The sequence below is a fragment of the Charadrius vociferus genome, unplaced genomic scaffold (genome assembly GCF_000708025.1).
Source record: "Charadrius vociferus isolate BGI_N301 unplaced genomic scaffold, ASM70802v2 scaffold31, whole genome shotgun sequence".
NCBI lineage: Eukaryota > Metazoa > Chordata > Aves > Charadriiformes > Charadriidae > Charadrius > Charadrius vociferus.
The window spans coordinates 4290789-4311434 of record NW_009646966.1 but is presented as its reverse complement, the minus strand read 5'-3'; the positions used below and the strand labels follow the sequence as shown (position 1 = coordinate 4311434).

Here is a 20646-nt window from a genome sequence, read left to right as displayed (position 1 = left end):
AAAAAATGAACACAATTGTCAAGTTTCACAATGTTATTTTGTTTTTTCTGTAGCATATTACATCAGACAGCTACATTCCATGCCTTGCTGATCTCTGCAAAGCCCTCTGGGAAGTCATGCTCAGTTACTACCGAACGATGCAGTGGCATGAGAATCACGACCAAGATGAGACAGCAGCTGTGTCTTCTGGTAAGAAACCGTTCTGGAAACAAAACTTCTGATATTTGGAAGTAACTCTTCTTATGCTTAAGTTGTTAATCTGTGTGTCGGTACCTTTGTGGGCTTGACTCCGTGCCTTCAACATTATTCGCTTATAGTGTGCAGTAAGGGCTTCAATACTCACTGGATGTTTGTAGTCTTCAGTATGAGGTTAATTTTTTAATGAATATGTGTATGTGCCATTATTACAGATATAAACAGTTTTATTTTAAACAGTGATTGTTCTTAAGTTGGAAGTCAGCTGTGGTACACGACTACAAAATCTGAGGATTTTTCCCTTTAATCTAGGACCAATGTGAACTTTCAGATTTTTTGATCAACGTTGAAGTTTTCACTGCATATCAAGTGTAGTAGATTAGGATACTGGATTTTGTACTAGGAAAGGTGACTGAAAGAGTAGGGAATGGATCTGTTGTAAATCTGTCATGATTTTCAGGAAATCCAGTTTCCTTCATGTTGTATGTCATCTATACTAGTGTATCCATCATAAGATATGGTCACAATTTCCTTGATACCCTTACAGGAAAAGGCAAATATTTCATCTTGAAGCATCATTTTGGTTTTCTTTTGTTGTTGCAGTTTATGTTTTTAGGACAGAAGCATAAAACCTTCATCTATTGTCTAAGTCCTCCTAAGTACGTTTTGCTGGATGTATTCTGAATTAATATGAAATGTCTGAAGAAGACTTTATTTCCCCACTAACCCAAGATGCTTGTGTTTGGCAGAGGGCAGAGTGTGAAATTTACTGATTTATGCAAAACTTCTATTTATTTGAATCGAATAAGTTTGCTCTTTTCTTGGTGAAAAGTAGGCTTCTGTCAAAGGACAAGGACTGTATGATTGCTGCTAAAGTTATTCCTCCTTTTGTGATTTGCATACAAATTGTATCCTTTACGTTAGAAAATAAGTAGAAAGGGAAAAAAAAAATTAAATAGAAGTAAAGAACAGATCTTGGAACACTTTGCTTCCTACAATGTATTTGAAATTGAACAGTTCTTTCAAAAGTCAGGTTTATTAGAGATTTTAAGTCTTAAACAGGATGATAATTAATGCTAATTAGCATTGTCTAGCATTGTCTTCCTACTTTAAATTTGAAAAATTAATGAAAATATTTTCTTTGGAGTGTCCATCCCATATTGTGTGGAATCTTAAAAAAAAAAGGTGGTGGGGGGGATTTGTTGAAACTGTTCTTTCAAGTGAAAGTTTTCATAAGTATATCAGAATTAAAATTCACAGTTGAAATATTTGATTTTGAGATGCACCATGTGAGAAAAGGTTCTGAAGTTTTGAGTAAATTGCCCATTCTCAATAATATTTACTTTTAAATTTAAAATAACTTCAGATAATTACGTTCCTTCTCTTGTTTTCATTTGGTTGTGATATTTGCATGTGCAAAATAAAGCAGGTATCATAAAGAGTTTATTGCATGGAAATATTATCACAGTAGACTACTTCCTCAGCTCTAGATTTAATTTTAAAAATCATTCCCCTTAGTGCGGTTACTTGTGATATACTGAGGAAAGGAAATAATTTGCATTACAAAACCTTTTAAAGGAACCATTAAGCCTAATAAAGTTCTATATTCAGTCACATGAGTAATTGTAAATGCATTGCTTTTTTAAATGCGTGTCAGAGTGTTTTGGTATGTATACCACTAATCCACTAAATCTTCTGTCACTCAGTTTTAAAGTTTCTGGAGGTATTGTGGCTTAGCTGTTGTGTACAACGAGAATGTATTTGAGCTACTGAATTACTTTTTCAAATACTTCAGCAATGATAAAGCACAGAAAAGGGAATTTCACAAGTATAATTTAATTTCAGAGGGACTATAAATATCTGCCAAATGCCTTTTTTTTTTTCTAGAAGTCATTGCTCATGCTGTAGTAATTATTAAACCTGTACATGGAAGTTTCATTCCATATTTATTGATTTAGTAGCTGTGATATGTGCTAAAAAAATTCCTGTAGAAAGGGTGGGTATGTCCGAAGGAACCATGGAGGCAGTTCAGGAGATTATGCAAACGTTTTTCCCTCGATTAAACCCCGTAGATTGGAGCAATAGGAGCAGTAATGAGTGTCTATCTGGCTTTTATCATTTTGAGAGCTCAAAGCTGTCCCAGTATTTTTCTCTCCTTATGCCAGTTAATGTCAGCCGTCTTACAAAGTACCTTAAATGGGTCAAGGGACTCTTGATCGTAGGGCACAAACCCAGCTGTAGAAGTCAGAAGCTGGACTTAGAAGAGGTGGATTACGTAGCTCTTTCTATTTTAATAGTGAAGCTTATCCAAAAGAAGTTCTGCATGGATTATGGAAAGGAGGTTGCACTTCATCTAGATAGCGTGTCACATATTTTTGATTATTAATGCTTGTTACAGATGTTAAAATGTACTTTGTAAATAATTGTCCTTCTGAGTTTTTGAGGAGAGGTGTGTCAGCTTTATATTGTTAAATATTCTGCTTATTTGTGTTCTGAAAATTAGTCTAGTTTAAGACTGAAGAACAAAATGGAATAGAAAATACTTTCACAACAGTGAAATACTTTCACAACAGTGTTTGGAACGTTTCTGGGGAGACTCTTTGAAATTGAGGCTTTTTTCTTTTTTTCCGTATAAATGAGTTCAGAATTTGCAGTTGTTCTGTCAGTTATAGTCTGCACCAGTCTTTGGGAGATTACTTTTTTTTTTTTTTTTAAGATCCTTATTTGCAATAAACTAAATGGAAACAGATAATTATATATAAATGCAATCCTAAAATTTTTAAAGCACGAGAGATATTTTAGTACATTCCATGAAATGGGAAGTACTAATGAGATCTGGTTTGCTAAACTATTATAACAGAGTCGCAGTAAATCATAGTAAAATGTATGGTATTGCTAGTTCTGTGAAGCATCAGTAACATTTAACTAATTGCTCTAATAAACTGATTGAAAGATAGAATTAAGTGTTCACATGTAGGACTTGTTTAATCATACTGAAGTTAAAATTAGTTAACTAAAAGTATAAACTCCATAGCCTAAAATGACTTCTATGTCACATTTAATGAACTGCTACTTATTCTGTGATTTTGTTGTTCATGTAGCAAACAGCAAAATGCTGTGATAACAGTTTTCATCCCTGAAAATTTTCACTGGAAAATTTTCCATTGCACTGTTGTTGGTGGTCAAAGCATTGTTTGTGTTTGTAGCATAGAGTTAAAGACAAAATGAGTTTTAAAGGGACCTGTGCAGGTCATTTTGTCTTCCCTGCTCAAAGCAGAGTGAACTTCAGTCACATTGCTTTGTGCAGGGCTGTGTCTAGTTCAGCTGGGTTTTACTGTGATGTTGATATAATTTACGTGTATTCCTGAGACATTAATTTACAGAAGAACTGAAACTGAGCAGCAAAATAATCCCTATAGCATTTAAACTCTTGATTTCACAACTATAATCCCAGTGGTAAAAGTTGGTAGCAACTGCGATAGATGTAATAGATTCACTGAAAAGTGAGAAGAAAATGATGTAAGATATAAGTTTAATTTCAACCATTTTAATTTTCAAAACATTCCATTTATAATACTACATAAATTCTGTGTAAGACCTTCTTAGTATTCAAAGAATGAAGCTAGAGGACAGGGATTTCATGGATATATTTTTTTTCTCTCTTCTTTTTTTTTTCTCTGCCTAGCAGGGATTAAACAAAACCCTTTTGTTATGACTGAAAGCTGCTTTTACAAATTTTGGAGGAACTGCTGAGAAACCTGAAAAATTACTGTATTTAAATCAGGCATCTAGAAGAATAACTCCTGGATGCTTCTGGTTCTTATTTTTATGTGAAATTATGAATATGTATGTCTTCTGCTACCTTTTCCAAATTCTTCAAAGCAAAAAGTGTAAACGCTTGTGGACTTCGGTCCAATCCTTGATTTGTTTTCAAGGAAATTATCCTAAATTCATATGTTTGCATGTCTGAAATTAGCTGCAGCACAGTTTATTAAAAGACTGAGAACAAGACCTCTTAGCATGACTGGCCATAAACCGGGAGGCCCAGGAGTTTGCCAGAGAGAATATTGCATGGATTTTTGTCCAGCCATTCCTTCGTAAATGGCAGTTGGTGACGTCAAGGGCCGTGGTCTTGAGAGTAGGTCAAAGATAGTGACTCGTTTAGGCTTGGCTTCACTCTGCAGAAATATAGAGAAGAGGCTGCAGAAACTTCTAAAGAGCATGCTGTGACCAAGATAGCTGGTTTCGTTTACTCATATAGTCAGAGAAAGGATAAATGTGCTCAGTGTTTCTCTAGTTGAGTTATTTTTTCTGTTTATATTTAGTTTAATCTTCCATGATAGGTCACTTTTGAAAATGCATTTGTCAGAATTATTGCTTTCAGGAGAAGAGGAGCATATTTAGGTACAGATACTGAATTACAATTTACATATACAGAGGCTAATATTTGTTTTGTAGTTTTTCTTTCATAAGGAAAATGTTCTATGAGTGCACCGCAACAGTAGATATCGTATGAAATTATGTTTGAGTCTTGTTTTCACATCAAGCAGCCTTTTATCTTCTCATTTTTGAGTAATTAATGTAAATTATCAGACTCAACCTGCAAAAGCAGTCTCAGTGACTTTAAACAGGAAAGAGTTGAACACAGCTTTGCAGCCTTGGAAAAAATGAATAGCTATCCCTAATATAAGCCCAAATTCCAGAATATATTTTATTATGTTTTTAATTGTGAGGAGGAGTTAGTCTGTTGAAAGTACCAGAGCTTTTACATTCTGGCTGCATACAATATTGTGCTGGTTCTGTATTTTTGAGGTCTAGCATCATAGGCAGACTGGTTTTAACTTAACTGGCTTGACGATTCTTGTTTAGTAACATGTCCAGACACACCACGTAGCTCCACTTGAAATAAATTAAGCAAGGCCAGCATCTTTCCGAGTAACCACATTCCCCACATTTGCTTAACTTAAATGGAGCTACAGGTTTTAAAAGTTTCATATTTTTGTTATTCCTATTATGCTTATATATTATATAAGCATTCATATAATAGGTAATATATTATATATATATATAGAATGAATTTTATTTTTTTATTTACATGGGAAACGCTAATAGTTCTTGTTCTGAGAAACATACTCTGAAAAAGTTTAAAGCAGAAAAAGGGTGCTTGATGGGGAGAAGCAAGATGCATATCATGCTCTTCTACGTACAGGGAGTCTGGCCTAGGTCTTGGAGATCCCATAATATCGTAAGAAACTTTCATTTATTTATTTTTTTTCCCCTTCCCTCTCCGGGTTCCCGTAGAATCTGGGCTTTTTGCTGCCTGTTCCTGCGGAGCCTAGGTGCCTGATGCGCCTGCAAAATGATAGCTCGGGGCTGGCCGGAGGGTTTTGGGGGGAAATGCTGGAATCGTAGAAGGAAATAGCTTTGAGTTGGGAGCTTGTGTGTGGATGTAGAGAGATAAGACTAGCTGGGCCAGGAACAAGGGAGTGAATAGTCTTCTCAAGTACTGAATCTAGCTGGACGTCGCAGAAAAAGTTGGAAAGACAGGTCTGAGCTGCACGGCAATGCTGGCGTACTACAGGCAATCTTAATTCTTCTGTGTTTGCAACTTCTTGAATGATGGGGTAGAAGGAGGGCTGTAAGCTTTATAATATTCCAGTGTCATATTTTATGTGAATTTTTGTCTTTCATGTCAGTTCACTAATGGTTTGGGCTTTAAAGGACATGCATAGTTTTTCTCCTCGTCAGGAACAACAGAGTTTTCTTATCATGGGGAAAGTTTGTATGTATAGTCTGGCTAAGACAGAGCTTTGCTGTGGTCATTCAGCTGCTGTGAAGCAAACTGCATGACATTGTGCCATCACGGACTGCAAGTGTAACCACAACTGTATGCTCACAAGCTACATATATTACCATCTCTGTTTTAAAATGGAAATGTAGTATGTTTCCCTCACGGAGCGAGATAACCACATACAGGATAAGTTTACCGTGCATTACAATGTTTTTTTGGAAAGTGATCCAGTGCTGTGGGAATTAAGATTTTAGAATTAAACAAAATAATTTGGAAGAATGAAAGACACCTGATTATATGATTGACATGATTTCATGTGTAACCATAGATTAGTATGAGAGGGGGGGAAAAAAAAACATGCTATATTGTTTGCATAGTTCATGGAAAAAGTTTCACTATTTTTCCTTAGAGTTGCAGAAAGAATTTACTGGGCCTGAAAATTAGGTCTTGCTTCTGAAACTTTTAAGTTCATGATTCTTGTCTACAAAGGTAGACTGTCCTGGAAAGTCTTGTTGTAGAGTATAAGCAGTGCTTAGTTCAGTATTCAACTTTATCTTTTGTATTTGAAATATCAGTATCTGTTGCTCTCATGTTTTTTTTGATTTTTATTGAATGGGGTATCTTGCTTACATAAAAGCAATCAGAAGCTCTCCTGATCTGCATTAGCATATGATATTTATATGTGCTTTATTCATTTCCTTTCAAAAGTTAAGAGCAATGGAGCTCTCCTGGAGTTTGCATAATGGATAATATGATAATGGCTAAGGCAGAAGTTTCATTATGGGTAGAAAACTAGGATACATTTCAAGGCTTTTGGAAATATCTACAATACCATTCACCTTCAGTTTCAGATGGCAGCAACGTGATTGGAACTGAAGAGAACTGTTTTGACCGCAGCTATGTAAAAAAGAAATTGGAACATGGGCTGTCACGAATATGGCAGGTATGTTTTGATTCTTTTTTTCCCTAAATATTTATTCCCCACCCCCTCCACCCCCCCCAATTAATTACAGTTACAATTATACTGACCTTAAAGAAGGAAAAAAAAACATTCCTGGAGAGATTTCTTTAAGTGATTTGTTTTGAGCTAAATATATCAAAACCATGGTAATATAATTTCTGTGACTCAGTTACTACTTGGTCGCTATGCTTACAAACTCAGTCAGGATACCAAAACATAGTAACAGGAGTTTCGGCCTGATTCCAATCCTCCCAACCTGTGTGCTGCCCCACAGTCTATTTTATTCTCATGAGCTTTTTCTGTTTGCACAGTCATACTGCTTTATGTTTCTGGCATAACCATAGCTATGGAGAACCTGAAATCTTGTGAACCTGCCTGGTTTCACAATATCCCTGGTCTGACTGCTGGATCAGTTTGATGTGCAGTGAGACCCCAAATGTATGATGAAAAAGCTGTAAACCTTTCAAATGGCTGAACTGTAATCCAAAGCTCTGTTTTGCAGTGACAATAGGACAATCTGGGATTGACCTTGTGTTATAGAATGCTAAAGAAACGGATTATAATATTGTTCTAGAAAGTCAATGAGAAATCATTCATATTACAGAAAATGGAGTTCTACTCTAAATCTCAAAAAGAAGTTATAAGTGCAGACAAACCAAAAAGTGCTAATGAACCAGGCTTCCGAGCCTTCACCTTTTTGTCTTTAGTGTATTAAGTATACAAAAACTTGTTTGTCTTTTGTAGGATGTTCAACTGAAAGTGAAAACATATCTCCTGGGAACAGATCTGTCTAACTTCAAATATGATGACTTCATATTTGTACTTGATGTTATCAGCAGGTATAGTGATGTGGTCATAAAACCACTTAAAATGTGCACAAACTTGAACCCTGATAAGACAGCACAGTTAATTAAGGCTGATATTTACATTCTGATGCCAACTTTGTTCCTATATACTGATAGTTTGAAGAGCACTTCTTCTTTACGTGGGAGTCTATGAGTGAGTGCCAATCTCTCTTTCTTGCTACCTGCTCTGAGGATGTACTTGGGAGAAGCAGCAAAATTGCTTTGCTGCTCAAGTAGTGCTAAAGTATGATATGGTTTCAGTATTGTCCACCTTTAATATTTTAGATGTGCAGATCTGACAATTTTGATGTTTCTAAAAGCTTTTAAAGGGACTTTCAGTCAAAAGCAGTGAAATATTGTGGTACTGCTAACGTGTACAGTATTATATGCTTCTGTTATGGTAATAAAGTGATGGATCCAGGCTGTGAGCTGTACAGCTTGTCCTGCATAGTGGGATCTCAAAAAGACATTTACTTTGTTTATGATTCTTTGTGTCTGTCTGCATGGGACATTATGATAGGATTTGGAGGGAAATGAGACGTGGACTTTTGTGGAATGAACGAAGTGTTTGCAACTTAACTTTGGTCTTTTATGGAGATACATGTAAGCTCATGGTAATGATTGAGGCTTGTAATTCAGGTTGGAACAGCCATGTTAATAAATCAATGAGTATTTCTAAAGTTTCTTTTATTGTTACAGGCTTATGCAAGTTGGAGAAGAATTTTGTGGCAGCAAGTCTGAAGTTTTGCAAGAATCTATCAGAAAACAGAGTGTTAACTATTTCAAAACATACCACAGGTGAGACTACTATATGTGCAGTGGATGAATCTAACGGCATTTATTTTTGTTGGGTTTAAGTTTAAATGCTTTCCAGAGGAATTCCGCTGCATATTGTTCCTGCAACGAGGTTGACAGATAGTGGAATATGTTTCATGATGAGAATTGGGCTCTGCACCCTGAAGGAGGGAAAAGGGTGAAGAATCCTTTGCTTCCGCTATAGTTGTGGCAAACTCTAGTTCTGCAGCAGGCAAGCCAGATAAAGATGGAAAACTTTTTATGTAGAATTTCAGCAGTTTTCAGGCTGCCTCTTAATCTGTCTCCTGGGATCCTGAGTCTGAGTGCCTCTGAAATTCATACTTCCTAGCAAAATCGTTACTACTTTTTCTGTGCCATTACGTAAAAAGAGCTGATCATGTGTGGCTCTGAAATGTTTTCCTTTTTTTATATATGCAATTTTGTCTTATATCAAGTGAGATGTTTAGAACGGATTCCATCCTTTTCAGTCATGTTTTCATAGTTTTTCACTGGTGGTATTTAATTATGTTTCAGTCAAGTCTACTATCATATCAGTGGCCAGTCATATGTGCTGTCATGTGCAGGCAGTCTCTGGCCTCAGATATGATATATGGCTATGACAGCTTCAAGACTTGTCTGTCTGTTTGTTTTAATTGTCTTCATTTCCCAAATGTTTTAGCTCGGATGACTGACAACTCTTTCATTCTAGTTATCTAGCATTTATCTTCTTTCTGGGTGTAAACACCTAGGACAATATGAGAAGAAACACAGCATTCCTTGCTCTAAGAAACTCTTACTTTCCCAGTTGTGATCTGTTGACCTCTGTTGTATGGGAGCTGTCGTACAACTAATACATCCAAATCCATTTGGTCTGAGACTTTCTGCCTAAAGTCCATAAAGTATGAAAATTATGACAGGAGAACATGAGATGGTGTCTAAATCCAGAAGCTGAGAATGTGGTTTGGAATTTCTTCCACCTTTGGTAATTTGTAGCTAGGATTTCTTTCTGGACATTTGATGAAGACCTCAGTTCCAGTTGTCTGAAAAGCTTCGTGCTTAATCAGATGCACATTAAGTCTTGTCAGAAAATGAGTTGATTAAGATGCCGTGCCACCCATCTTTATTTCTTGAAAGCGTTTCTGAACCCTGAGTTGAGTTTTGCGAACTGATTTGGAAACTGAACCTGTAACTCTAGGTTCAGAAAAGCTGTTCTGGTCTACCTAACCATCTTTTACTACACTGACTTACTATGTAATGTCTTACTTGATTAAGTAAATATTGTTTTGACCATTATGGTTTTACTTATGTTTAAAGGACCTATTTAACAGCTTATGGAATCAGAAACAAATTTTCTCAGTTATCTTTGATTGATGGAACATTGATGGAATATGTATAGAAATAATCATTTTTTGAAATAGCTTTTGTTTTTTATTAAGGTAGTGTTTCTTGTTATTCTCGTGAAAATAAAATGAAGTACGTCTTGACATAACTCAGATTATGTGAACTTTTTCATACTTTTTACATGTTTTATGCTGTATGGGTATTGTGAAGATTAATTGGCTGATGTTTTCATCCTCAGAAGGAAAAATATAAAAACCCCTCTCTCCCAGCTATAGCCTTCAAGTTGATTTATATAAAAGCTTTAAGCATCTTGCTGTTTCAGATCAAGCTAATGTGAGTTTCAGTCCCCTTGCATATTTAATTGGAGGGTTAAAAAAAACCCAAACTGGTGCTTTTAAGGATTCATTAGTACATGAAAGCTACATAGAGCTGAAATGCTCAGAGTCTGGGAGTAATTAGTTCTTTGATTCTGTAATTTGACATATGTGGCCTCCTGGGCAGTGTGGTGTTTTAGAGAACTGCCAACATAGAGAAAGCAGTTGAAGGAACTGGGCATGTTATTCAAAAAGCGGAGAAGAACAATGTAATACTAGAGCATACATGAAGCCTTTTTTTGATAAAAGTTGATTATTTTGAAAAATTAGAATGGGCTTTTGGCAGAGAACATCAGTAAGGCAGTTGTTGGAATGCGATTTACTTTTTGTTCTGATACCGTTGTAAAAGGGTGTGTCTGATCACCAAAGCTTTTCAGAGAACGAATGCATCACCTTCTGTGTGTGCCGCTTTTTAGGCTTGTATGCTGGTGAAAATGATGAGCATTTGCTCAAGTACTTTGTCAGTGCCTTGATTTCAGCTTTGAAATGATACAGAAACTGGTGCTGTGTGGCATTTAAATGTTTGCTTTTCTATGGCTCTTTCTCCTTAGTCTTCCTCTCAAAGAATTTTAGTCTGTAACGCTGATTTTCACAGCATCTCTACCTGTTGTTTCTGTTGGCTTTACTGCAAGAAGATCTGCAAGCTATGGGTACTCAGTGCTTGAAGTCTCTTTGCATTTAACTGGTGAATTTAAATAAGCACAGCAAACTGTAGTCATAATTCAACACATTGTTCATCTTGTTGAGGCAAGAAAATTTTAATTGTCGTGATCATTATAGTTCATTATTGAAATAGTAGTATTTCTAGAATATGTTACTGCCTAATTAGAAACCCAATGCATAATTTACCAACTGCTACTTGTTAAGCAAACCAATGTACCATATATTAAGAAGAAAAGATACAGCAATGTGACCTCAGTAAGCACTCATTGCTGTCTTTTTCTATATGAGTTCCTCCTTATGTGCAAAAAGATTTCCTTTATTGAAGGTATTTCTGCTTATCGCTGAATGGAGGCTTTTCTAATGATTAAAAACCTAACAGAAACAATGCAGAGATGTAATGGCTTGCTTACATTTCCCTAATATGTTTTCTATATTAGTACCAAGGTAAAGTTAAGCTATGAAGAAAAATATAGCTTAGGAGATTAATAGCCATTTTTTATTCTTCTCTGAAAAGTTGAGATGTCTGTAGAACATTAGTTCTTTCCACTCCCTTTGCTACCTCTTGGCTTTAGTGTGTTTATTGAAAGAAGCACCTATCTTGTGTGGGCTCACAGAAGCTGTTGTACTGCTGATGGTGTATTTGTATATATTATACTGCTTTCTACAGTTCACATAGAGGAAAAAAGGTCCAGATTACTGCATGATCATAGATGTTCCTCTATACTTTCTAATGGTTTTGACAAAAAAATGTTTCCAAATTTTGGAGATTGACATTCTTTGAGAATTTCTCCAGAGGTGTCATAAAACATACACTGTGATAGTAGCCACAGCTTTTAGATGGTCTGTCAGCTGAAAGAATGAGTTAAATATTTGTTTTCAAATGTGACTTGTTGTGTTTCACTGTGTAAGTTAAATAATTGTCTGCTTCCTGATTTACTCTTGCTGCTAATTAATGGTCTTCATTTGTTGTATTTCAGAACCCGTCTTGAAGAATTAAGAATGTTTTTGGAGAATGAGACTTGGGAACTTTGTCCTGTTAAATCAAGCTTTAGTATTCTGCAGCTTCATGTACGTTCTGTGAATAACATATACAAATGTTTTAATACTTTAATTGCTAAGAGTCCGGGTGTTCTGAGAAGTAGTAAGATCCATGAACTACTGCACAAATGTTTTCAATGGCTGATAAAACCCCCTAAACTTCACTTCATGATATTGGAAACTAAAAAATTAAAGTTAAGTCTTCTGTGGTGAGTCGAACTGAAAGCAGGTAATTGCTCACCTGCTGTCCTACAGTGATTTTTGTGAAGTTTAGCATGTGGTGGGTGAATTTCACCTGTTTTGCCAAATGAAATGTGGGTGCTTATGATTAAAGCTATCACTAAAGTGAAAAAATGGCTAAAGCTGAGCAATCTCAAGCAAAAGATAATTGTGCAGCTTCTGTAGAGTAAACTGTAGAAGTAAGCAAGAGGCTACTGGGCAATAATAGCACAGAGGGAAAGAGAAGAGGACCCTCAGTAGCATCCAGTATCAAAAGAACTAATAGTTTTAATAGAGAAATGGGATTATAAATGCATACGTACTGCTTAAGGGACTGGAGCAGCAGAAAATGTCAGAAAGTAACTGATTCGTTTAAACAAAGGGAACTCTTAACACTGCAGTCCTTTTAGCTGCATACATTTTGGTCTTTAAACCTTCAGATAAATCATAATGTACATTTTGCTATTTATGAAGATCAATAGCTAGTTTAATAGATAAAAATGATATGTCAACTGAGGTAAGTCAAGATTTTTAGAAAAAAATGTCTAAAATCATACCTTATGTGCCCTACTTAGTCTATGTATTTGCAAAAGTCTGTGTGCTCACCCAGTCATCAGCAATTTCATGTGTAATGGGTTTGAAAAGTAGTAAATGTTGAAATGAGCTTTTAAAAAATAAAATATTAAGGAAAAAAAATCTCAGGTTCAGTAAATTGCTAGGTAACTTGTGTAAAGAAAACTACATTTTTGGGTAGAATTTAGGTCTTGTTTTACTTCTAATTTCTGTGAAAAAAAAACCCAAACCACTAAGTTTTCACCTAGTTTTAGACAGAGAATACTATAAGAACGCAGGAGATGTGTTGCATGTCACAGCCAAAACCTGCTAAAATTAGAAAGACAAGGAGTGTAAGATTGCCAATTTCAAGGTTAACTTGAGCCAGCATGAAAAGCATGTTTAAATAAGCAGCAAACATTGGCAAAAAGTTCTCATATCAGGTCAGTTGTCCACAAGTTTGTTGTTATATTCTGGTTTTATGGAACTGGAACAATAATAATACTGAAACCGTTATTTTGCTGATTAAAATTGTGCTTTATTTCTATTAATAGGAATTTAAGTTCATGGAGCAGTCACGTTCCCCATCTGTGTCACCTAGTAAGCAGCCTGCTTCAGCCATTTCTACAACAGTAACGTTATTTGAGCAGTACTGTAACGGAGGAAACCCATTTGAAATTCAGGCCGACAGCAAAGATGATGAGACAGAAGATGTGTTAGCTTCCAATGGGGTATGGAGCGTTTCAGGAGGAAAAAAAAAAAAGAAAAGCAAATCTTGCTCTCAGTAAATGATGATTTATTTTGTGTATCAGGGATGGCAAAATGTCTTAGTACAGAGATCAGTTAACTGCAGTACTATGTAAAATCTCAAGCTACTTTACTCCTTTAATTAGGTAGGTTGCTTCGCTTTTAGCAGTGCCAGAAAGCCAGGCATCCTGTTTATAAAGTTCAGTTTGTTTTGCAGTGGATCAATATTTTTTTCCACTGAAGTCAAGTGTTCCTGAAGGCTACCAAGACATGTTCTACTTAAATTAGTTTTTTCCCGGGTTTTTAAGTTAGCTTTCTTTGTAGAAGTGATTTTGTCATTTTCGGATTGACATTCTGGCTTCTTAGGAAGAATCATTGTGGGTTGCCCCTTCTTTTTTATTTGTTCACACCTACGTGATTTGCCATGGTTTATCTGATGTTTGTTAAGCAGTTTTTAATTGTAATTTAAATGCTCAGGACACACGCTTTACAGTGGGATCTGCTATAAAACTGAAAAATAACTTTGTGTATTGTTTTTCGGAATTCTGTCAAAATCTAGCAGTGGTCAGATACGTTTTACTTTAAAAGTTTGTATTATTCTCTTAAATGCTATATTAGCATATTTTTGTTAGCACTTTTGCTCTTGTTTATCCCTTTGATGAATAATGTTTTCTTAGGGTTTTTTTTGTGGTAAGTTTGGGTTTAGGTTTTTTTTTTTGTTGAAGGTTAGTTAATCCAGCTTGTCACACTAATGGATTTCTGGTTTTCAGCTTCATCTTTCTTGCTTTCCCAGTGGAACTTCAGTTGCAAAGCAGCTGGATCTCTCGCACACCCAAGTGTGATGCTGCGGTGTCTTTCCTTCTCTGGGTGATGCTGCAGTCTCTTTTCCACTGTGTCACTTGTAAAGAAAATCCAGTTGATTGTCATAAAATGTTGTTGTATCGTGCTTAAAGAAAGCTGCTGGGAGCCAATTTCCTGGTGGTAGTTATTCCCCTGTCAAGTAATACAGCAGAATGTATGTCCTGCCTGTTTGTATCAGTAAACTGAGAAGAGTTACGTGGTTATTGCAGTTAGACTTATACGTAGACTCCAAATGAGTGTGTTAAGCAAAGATGAATGCACTGCAGGGCACGCTGAAAACTGCAGAATTCCGTAGTACTTTGTAGAAACCCAGTGTGAAACAAAGCTTTTGGGGAAACTGGGGAGCCACTTGATAGGTATTTTTTAAAATGACCCTTAGTGAAATAAGGATTAATGATGATACCGATAGTACTTTTGAGGTTTTCAAAAAGAAAGCTCTACTGAAGAGTTTATTTCAGGCTTTTGTATGTGTTTGAGTGTAGTTTTGCATTTTAAAAGATTTTTCTGAAGAAAAAAGACTAGAAAATTAATTTAACTTTGGGGGGGGGGGTTGGAGGGGTTTTTTGTTTGTTTTTTTTTTTTTCCCCCCAAGACAGCTTTCTTCTGAAGGTTTGACTCTGTAACAAATGTATAGAGCCATCATGACCTGTGAGTGCAGAAATAAATCTCAAATATTGCAGGATATTTTTTGCCACTATTTGCATGTAGAATAATTCGGAAAATGTGAAATTATTTTCCAAAGATGACATTAAAGGTGGCTCCTGAGAGTGGATAATGTCTCAAGAACAAAAAAGAATAATTGTTGGAACATGATTTCAGTCTCCTCTGATTCTGGTCACTGCTAGCAAATGAGTGCGTACACTGTCCCCATAGTTGTGTGTGATGACTTGTAAGCAGAATACTTATACTTGTAGAAGGTTACTGGATATGATGAGGGCTGTGGATATGTTGAGGAATTTTTCTTTTTATCTACACACTTGTATGAGGTATGGAAACTTTGCACAGAAGTTAGAACAGAGTTGCTTCGTTCTTTCCAGTTTTAACATTTTGCCGTTCAGAATCTGTTTCTCCTAGCTTAAGTAAAATTTAAATGATATTGACTTCCTCTGCACTAAGCTTTTGCTTTTATAACCATGAAATTGTTTGATTAAAAAAAATCAGGTAGCAAATGCTGATAAACATGTTGGAGGTACTGTTTTGATGGCTTTTGCTAGCCTCAAGTGTCATACTGCTGCCAAGCAGACTGCTGTCAGTAATACCCTCTTCTGTCTTCAGTTGTATATTATTTTTTTCTCCTTATCTCCAAAGATTAACCCATTTGGAGAATAGGTTAAAAGAAAAAAAAAACAAAAAAAAAAAACCCAAAAAACCCCTATGATTTTGTGATTAAAAACAACAACAACAAAAAGCTTTAGCTGTCTGTAGAAATACGTTTCAAGTATAAATTTCAAGTGTACCCTCGGCAAATTTACTGAGCAGTGTGGCAAGGTAGACACGCTGGAGGGGAGAGATGCCATCCAGAGGGACCTGGACAGGCTGGAGAAGTGGGCCCACGCCAACCTCAGGAAGTTCAACAAGATCAAGTGCAAGGTCCTACACCTGGGTCGGGGCAATCCCAAGTCTGGGCAGAGAATGGCTGGAGAGCAGCCCTGAGAAAAAGGATCTGGGGGTTCTGATTGATGTGAAGCTCAACATGAGCTGGCAGCGTGCACTCGCAGCCCAGAAGGCCAGCTGTATCCAGGGCTGCATCAGAAGTGTGGCCAGCAGGTCAAGGGAGGTGATTCTGCCTTTCTACTCTGCTTTCGTGAGACCCCACCTGGAGTACCGCATCCAGCTCTGGAGCTCCCAACATAGGAAAGACATGGACCTGTTGGAGTGAGTCCAGAGGAGGGCCACAAAGATGATCCGAGGGCTGGAGCACCTCTCCTATGAAGACAGGCTGAGAGTTGGGGTTGTGCAGCCTGGAGAAGAGAAGGCTCCAGGGAGACTGTATAGCAGCTTTCCAGTACCTGAAGGGGACCTACAGGAGAGCTGGGGAAGGACTTTTTACTAGGGCATGTAGTGATAGGACAAGGGGGAATGGCTTCAAACTGGAAGAAGGTGGATTTAGATTAGATATTAGGAAGAAATTTTTCACTTTGAGGGTGATAAGGCACTGGCACAGGTTGCCCAGAGAAGTTGTTGAGGCCCCATCCCTGGAGGTATTAAAGCCCCATCCAGCCTGGCCTTAGAGCAACCTGGTCTAGTGGGAGATATCCCTGCATGTGGCAGGGGGGTTGGAACTCGATGATCTTCAAGGTCTCTTCTGACCTAAACCATTCTATGATTCTATGATTGTTTTGAGAATTTTAAAGTCTTTTTAATTGCTTAATTGTTGCGTTTCTGGACAACTGAAAAGGGGCCTCTGGATCCAGTCACCTCAGCTCTGTGTCTTGAGCTTCAGTGAGATGCTTTATGTTTGTCTCTTGTAGCTCCCTAAAATATCTTTGTTGTGATACAGTTAACTTACAATTTTGTAACACTCATCAGCTTTCATGAATCTTAGTACTGTCCTACAACTTTGTTTGGGCTGATTGCCTAAACACTTGTGAACTGATTATTGCTACAAGATAATCTGAATTCCTTTTAGCACTTTAAAATTTTACTGCAAACTGTACATGTTCAAAATGGATTTATAAGGTCTCTTCGGGCATTTTAATCTCATGGAATAACTTCTCCAGCTCATTAATAACATGAAGTTGAGGAGACTTAATAAGTATTTCTCCATGTAAAAAAAATAAATTCTCAAAATTCTCTTAAGCTCTGATGTTAAAACAGTTAATATGTCAACTGTCAGATATCAGTATGAATTGTAGTTAACAATTTGTAGTCAACTTATCATTTTACGATCACTGGGTTGTAATTGAATCGGCATGTCATTTATTATATATCAATGCATAATAAGTGGTGGTAATTCCCCATGCTAATGTTCCAGCCAAGTTAGAAACTATGACTCTCTTTGTCCTTAATCAAGCCTGAACTCAGCTCATTTTTTAAATAAACTGAGCTGCTTTCATTGTAGCTTTCCTTTGTCTGAAATGTTCATGAGGCAGAAATTTTACCTGCGAATACTAACGATCTGAACATTTTCTTTTAGTTTGTGTCTCATATGACATTCGTTTTTCTATCTATCTGAGCTGTGTTTGATTTGAATTTGTACTGTGGGCTTCCCACTTTTATAGTACGCTGCTTTCATAGTGCGACGTAGGCTTTAAAAACCGGCATAGCTTGGGGCTGGGCCAGGAATTGCCGTGCATGAATGAAAAAATATTATTTCTTAGTGCATTTAGGATGATTGAGAGACTGGCATAACCTTAGTGTATCTTTCTTGGTGTTCCCCTCTGGAGAGCAGTCGTATCCTTTAAAACTGCCATTTCTTAAGGATGCTGGAAACAGACTGTCTTTGTTGTATGTGTCATTATTGCCTCCTTGGAAAAAATGACTGCAGAGCAGCGTACATGTTAATGAAAAGTTCAAAGGAAAAGTATTGTGCTCTCTCTTCAAGCACAAGTGAATTCTGGAGTCTGATGTATATGCTTAACGCTGTGATAGTTGTACAGGAGTTCAGGAAAAAGGGTTATATCACAGAGCATCAAGTATTTGTTTTCCTTTAATCTCTTCTGCGCTAAGAAATTCACCTTGTGAAAAAATTTATTTCATTATTTATGAAGTGTCTAAAGCACCTATACTACAGAGCAACCTAGAACACTTGAAAAAGAAATTGACACTAAACACTGCTTTTAATTGGAGTGAAAAAAGATCGCAAATTTCAGGTTTCTAAAAAAAAAAAAAATCCTAGTTGTACACTTTCAATACGTATGTTTGGCTTCATAATTGTAAAAAGCATTTATTATCTGTGTTTGGGAATAGTATTTCTTCACATAAATAATACTCTAGCAATAACAACACATGGAAATCCTATAATGTATTATATATGCTGTAGCCTGTGTTCCTCATTCGTTCCAGACATCGCTGGGTGGGCTTAAACCTTCCATCCTTGAACTGAAAATAATTCTCATGCGATATTTGAAATGCAATTCAACGATTGAACACAGTGAAACAGCTTCAATAAATTAAAAATGTAGCTGAGTACTTGGAGGCAGTAGTTGTCTGTAACTACTTAAGCTTCTTATTTTTCAAAAGATGCAATTAACACCAAATGTTGTTCCTCAGCATAAGAAGGCACGTCTCGGGGCAGGTATACATGGTTAATTTTTCTATGCTTTCCCATTCTTCCTAAGGTTATTCTGGAATAATTTGTGGAATCTGTGGCAAATGAAGCAGATGGTGCATGAGGCTTTCTTCCATCAAAGAGGAATTGTTTCACTGATAATTAGATAAATATAATATATCTATATAGAGATATATCTATAATATAGTTATATAGAGAGATAATTCGATAAATATTTCAAATATCGGGATCTTGTGCCTTTAACTAGATACAGGATGCTGTATGTTTCAAAACAGAACCAAGAACCAGCACATGCAAATAAACCCAGGCATGCCCCAAAAACTTAATGAAGCTTTCTGAGAAAGCGGGGGGGGGGGGGAAAAAAGAAAAAACTTTTGGTCTAGCTTCCCCCTCCGCCCCCCATCCTGTTTTATTCCACTGATGCGGTTGAGTTATATAATTAGAGTGTTTCTGAGAATAATAGTGTGTGCTGTGGTTTTGGGTTTTGTTGTCATTTTTATTTTCCTCTATGATGAAAGGTGTATCAGTTTGGACTGCAGAATCCTGTTCCTCGCTTGCTCTTCAGTTTTTGCTTGTTCCATGTAGAGTGCAAAGTTTATGTTTATAGAACCTACAGATGTATACAAAGTTACTCTTCTTGCTGTTGATGTTGATAGAACAGCATACAGTTGAAGAAAATGAGAGAAAAAAAATTATGTGGTAATAGTACCCCTGAGAAATACTTATACTTTTGTAGTAGCATTTGATTGCTTATTGTTTTCTTGAAATGTTTATGCTTAGTCAAAATGACGTTGGTCTCTAAAAGGTTAAGTGATTGAGAGACTCTAGTAGAAATGTCTTTTGGAGCGTACTAAAATCAATTTTACAAAAAAATGCAAGTTGTTTTTTTGGTATTGAGTTTGTCTTTTTTTTTAAATGAACGTATATAGTAAGTATTTTTGTGAAGCGATGGTTTAGTCCTTCTTGCATTAATAATTAAGGATTGTGTGGTGCCAGGTTTTTTTTGGCTTATTGCCACTGTATGGATACATTTTGAGGTTTTATTACTGTTTTTTCAGATTGTAGAGCAAATAATAAAAGCTCAGATATGTAAGTACTTGATGCAGCAACAAGAAAACAAAAAAATTATCAGTAGCTGGGAGATGGTGCAAATATTTACTCTTAATCAACATCTGAAAATAGAAGTTTGTTTAGAAATGCACTTATAAATGGCTTTGTATAATTTTCCTGCTGCATTTTTAATGAGCACTGTCAGCAGCATTTCAGCCATCAAAATTATTTGTATCCTGATTGAGCCAAGAAATGACCAAAATGCCACGTTAAATAAGTGACAATATTGTAAGGAAGATAATGGCAATCAAATTATTTTTTTTAACAGTATGAATCAGATGAACAAGAAAAAAGTGCATATCAAGAGTATGATAGCGACAGTGACGTTCCTGAAGAGTTGAAAAGAGATTATGTGGATGAGCAGACAGGAGATGCCCCTGTGAAAAGGTAAGGAGACTTGTGTGAGTCGTTGGCCTCATTTACATGCTTTTCATCAAGTACTCTAATTAGTTCATTTTCTGTTTAATCTATACTCTACGACAATGGAATAATAATCAAATAATCCTTGTGCTACCTGCACATTTAGAAAGGCTCAGCACTTAGATCTCTGGAAGGGGGAGGAATGCTAAACTCCTCATCATTATCACCGAAAGAACTTGAGAAAGCAAGATCTTGAAGGAGGATAAAGCCTCTCTAAAGCAGGTATCGGGGAAACTGATTAGCAAGTTTAGATGATAACTGAAGGTTCTTCTACAGCTGCTGTTGTGCATACGTATAAAGCTGTGTCAAAAGCAGTTGTTTGCAGACTAATGGCTTGAGGCTTGGTTTGCTGCTTTTGCAGAAAAAAAGTAAACTAGTACAGATTTTTTTAAAAAAATAATTCTTCCATAGCTTGAAGGCAGTCATCTGAAATTTTATATTCTCTTTTTTTTATAAGAAAGCAACACACATGAATATATATATTATATTTTCATGAATACACA

General features: G+C 36.3%; 1 protein-coding gene across 1 annotated transcript in view; it reads left to right on the top strand.

The window, feature by feature from the left end:
• Positions 1-20646, top strand: part of CCDC132 (coiled-coil domain containing 132) — a 91972-nt gene that overhangs the window by 36328 nt on the left and 34998 nt on the right. The window contains exons 14-20 of the mRNA XM_009895372.1: positions 54-189; positions 6832-6929; positions 7692-7786; positions 8492-8590; positions 11943-12033; positions 13329-13505; positions 19992-20110. Coding sequence (XP_009893674.1) covers positions 54-189; positions 6832-6929; positions 7692-7786; positions 8492-8590; positions 11943-12033; positions 13329-13505; positions 19992-20110 — 815 coding nt within the window. The remainder of the gene's footprint in view (positions 1-53; positions 190-6831; positions 6930-7691; positions 7787-8491; positions 8591-11942; positions 12034-13328; positions 13506-19991; positions 20111-20646) is intronic.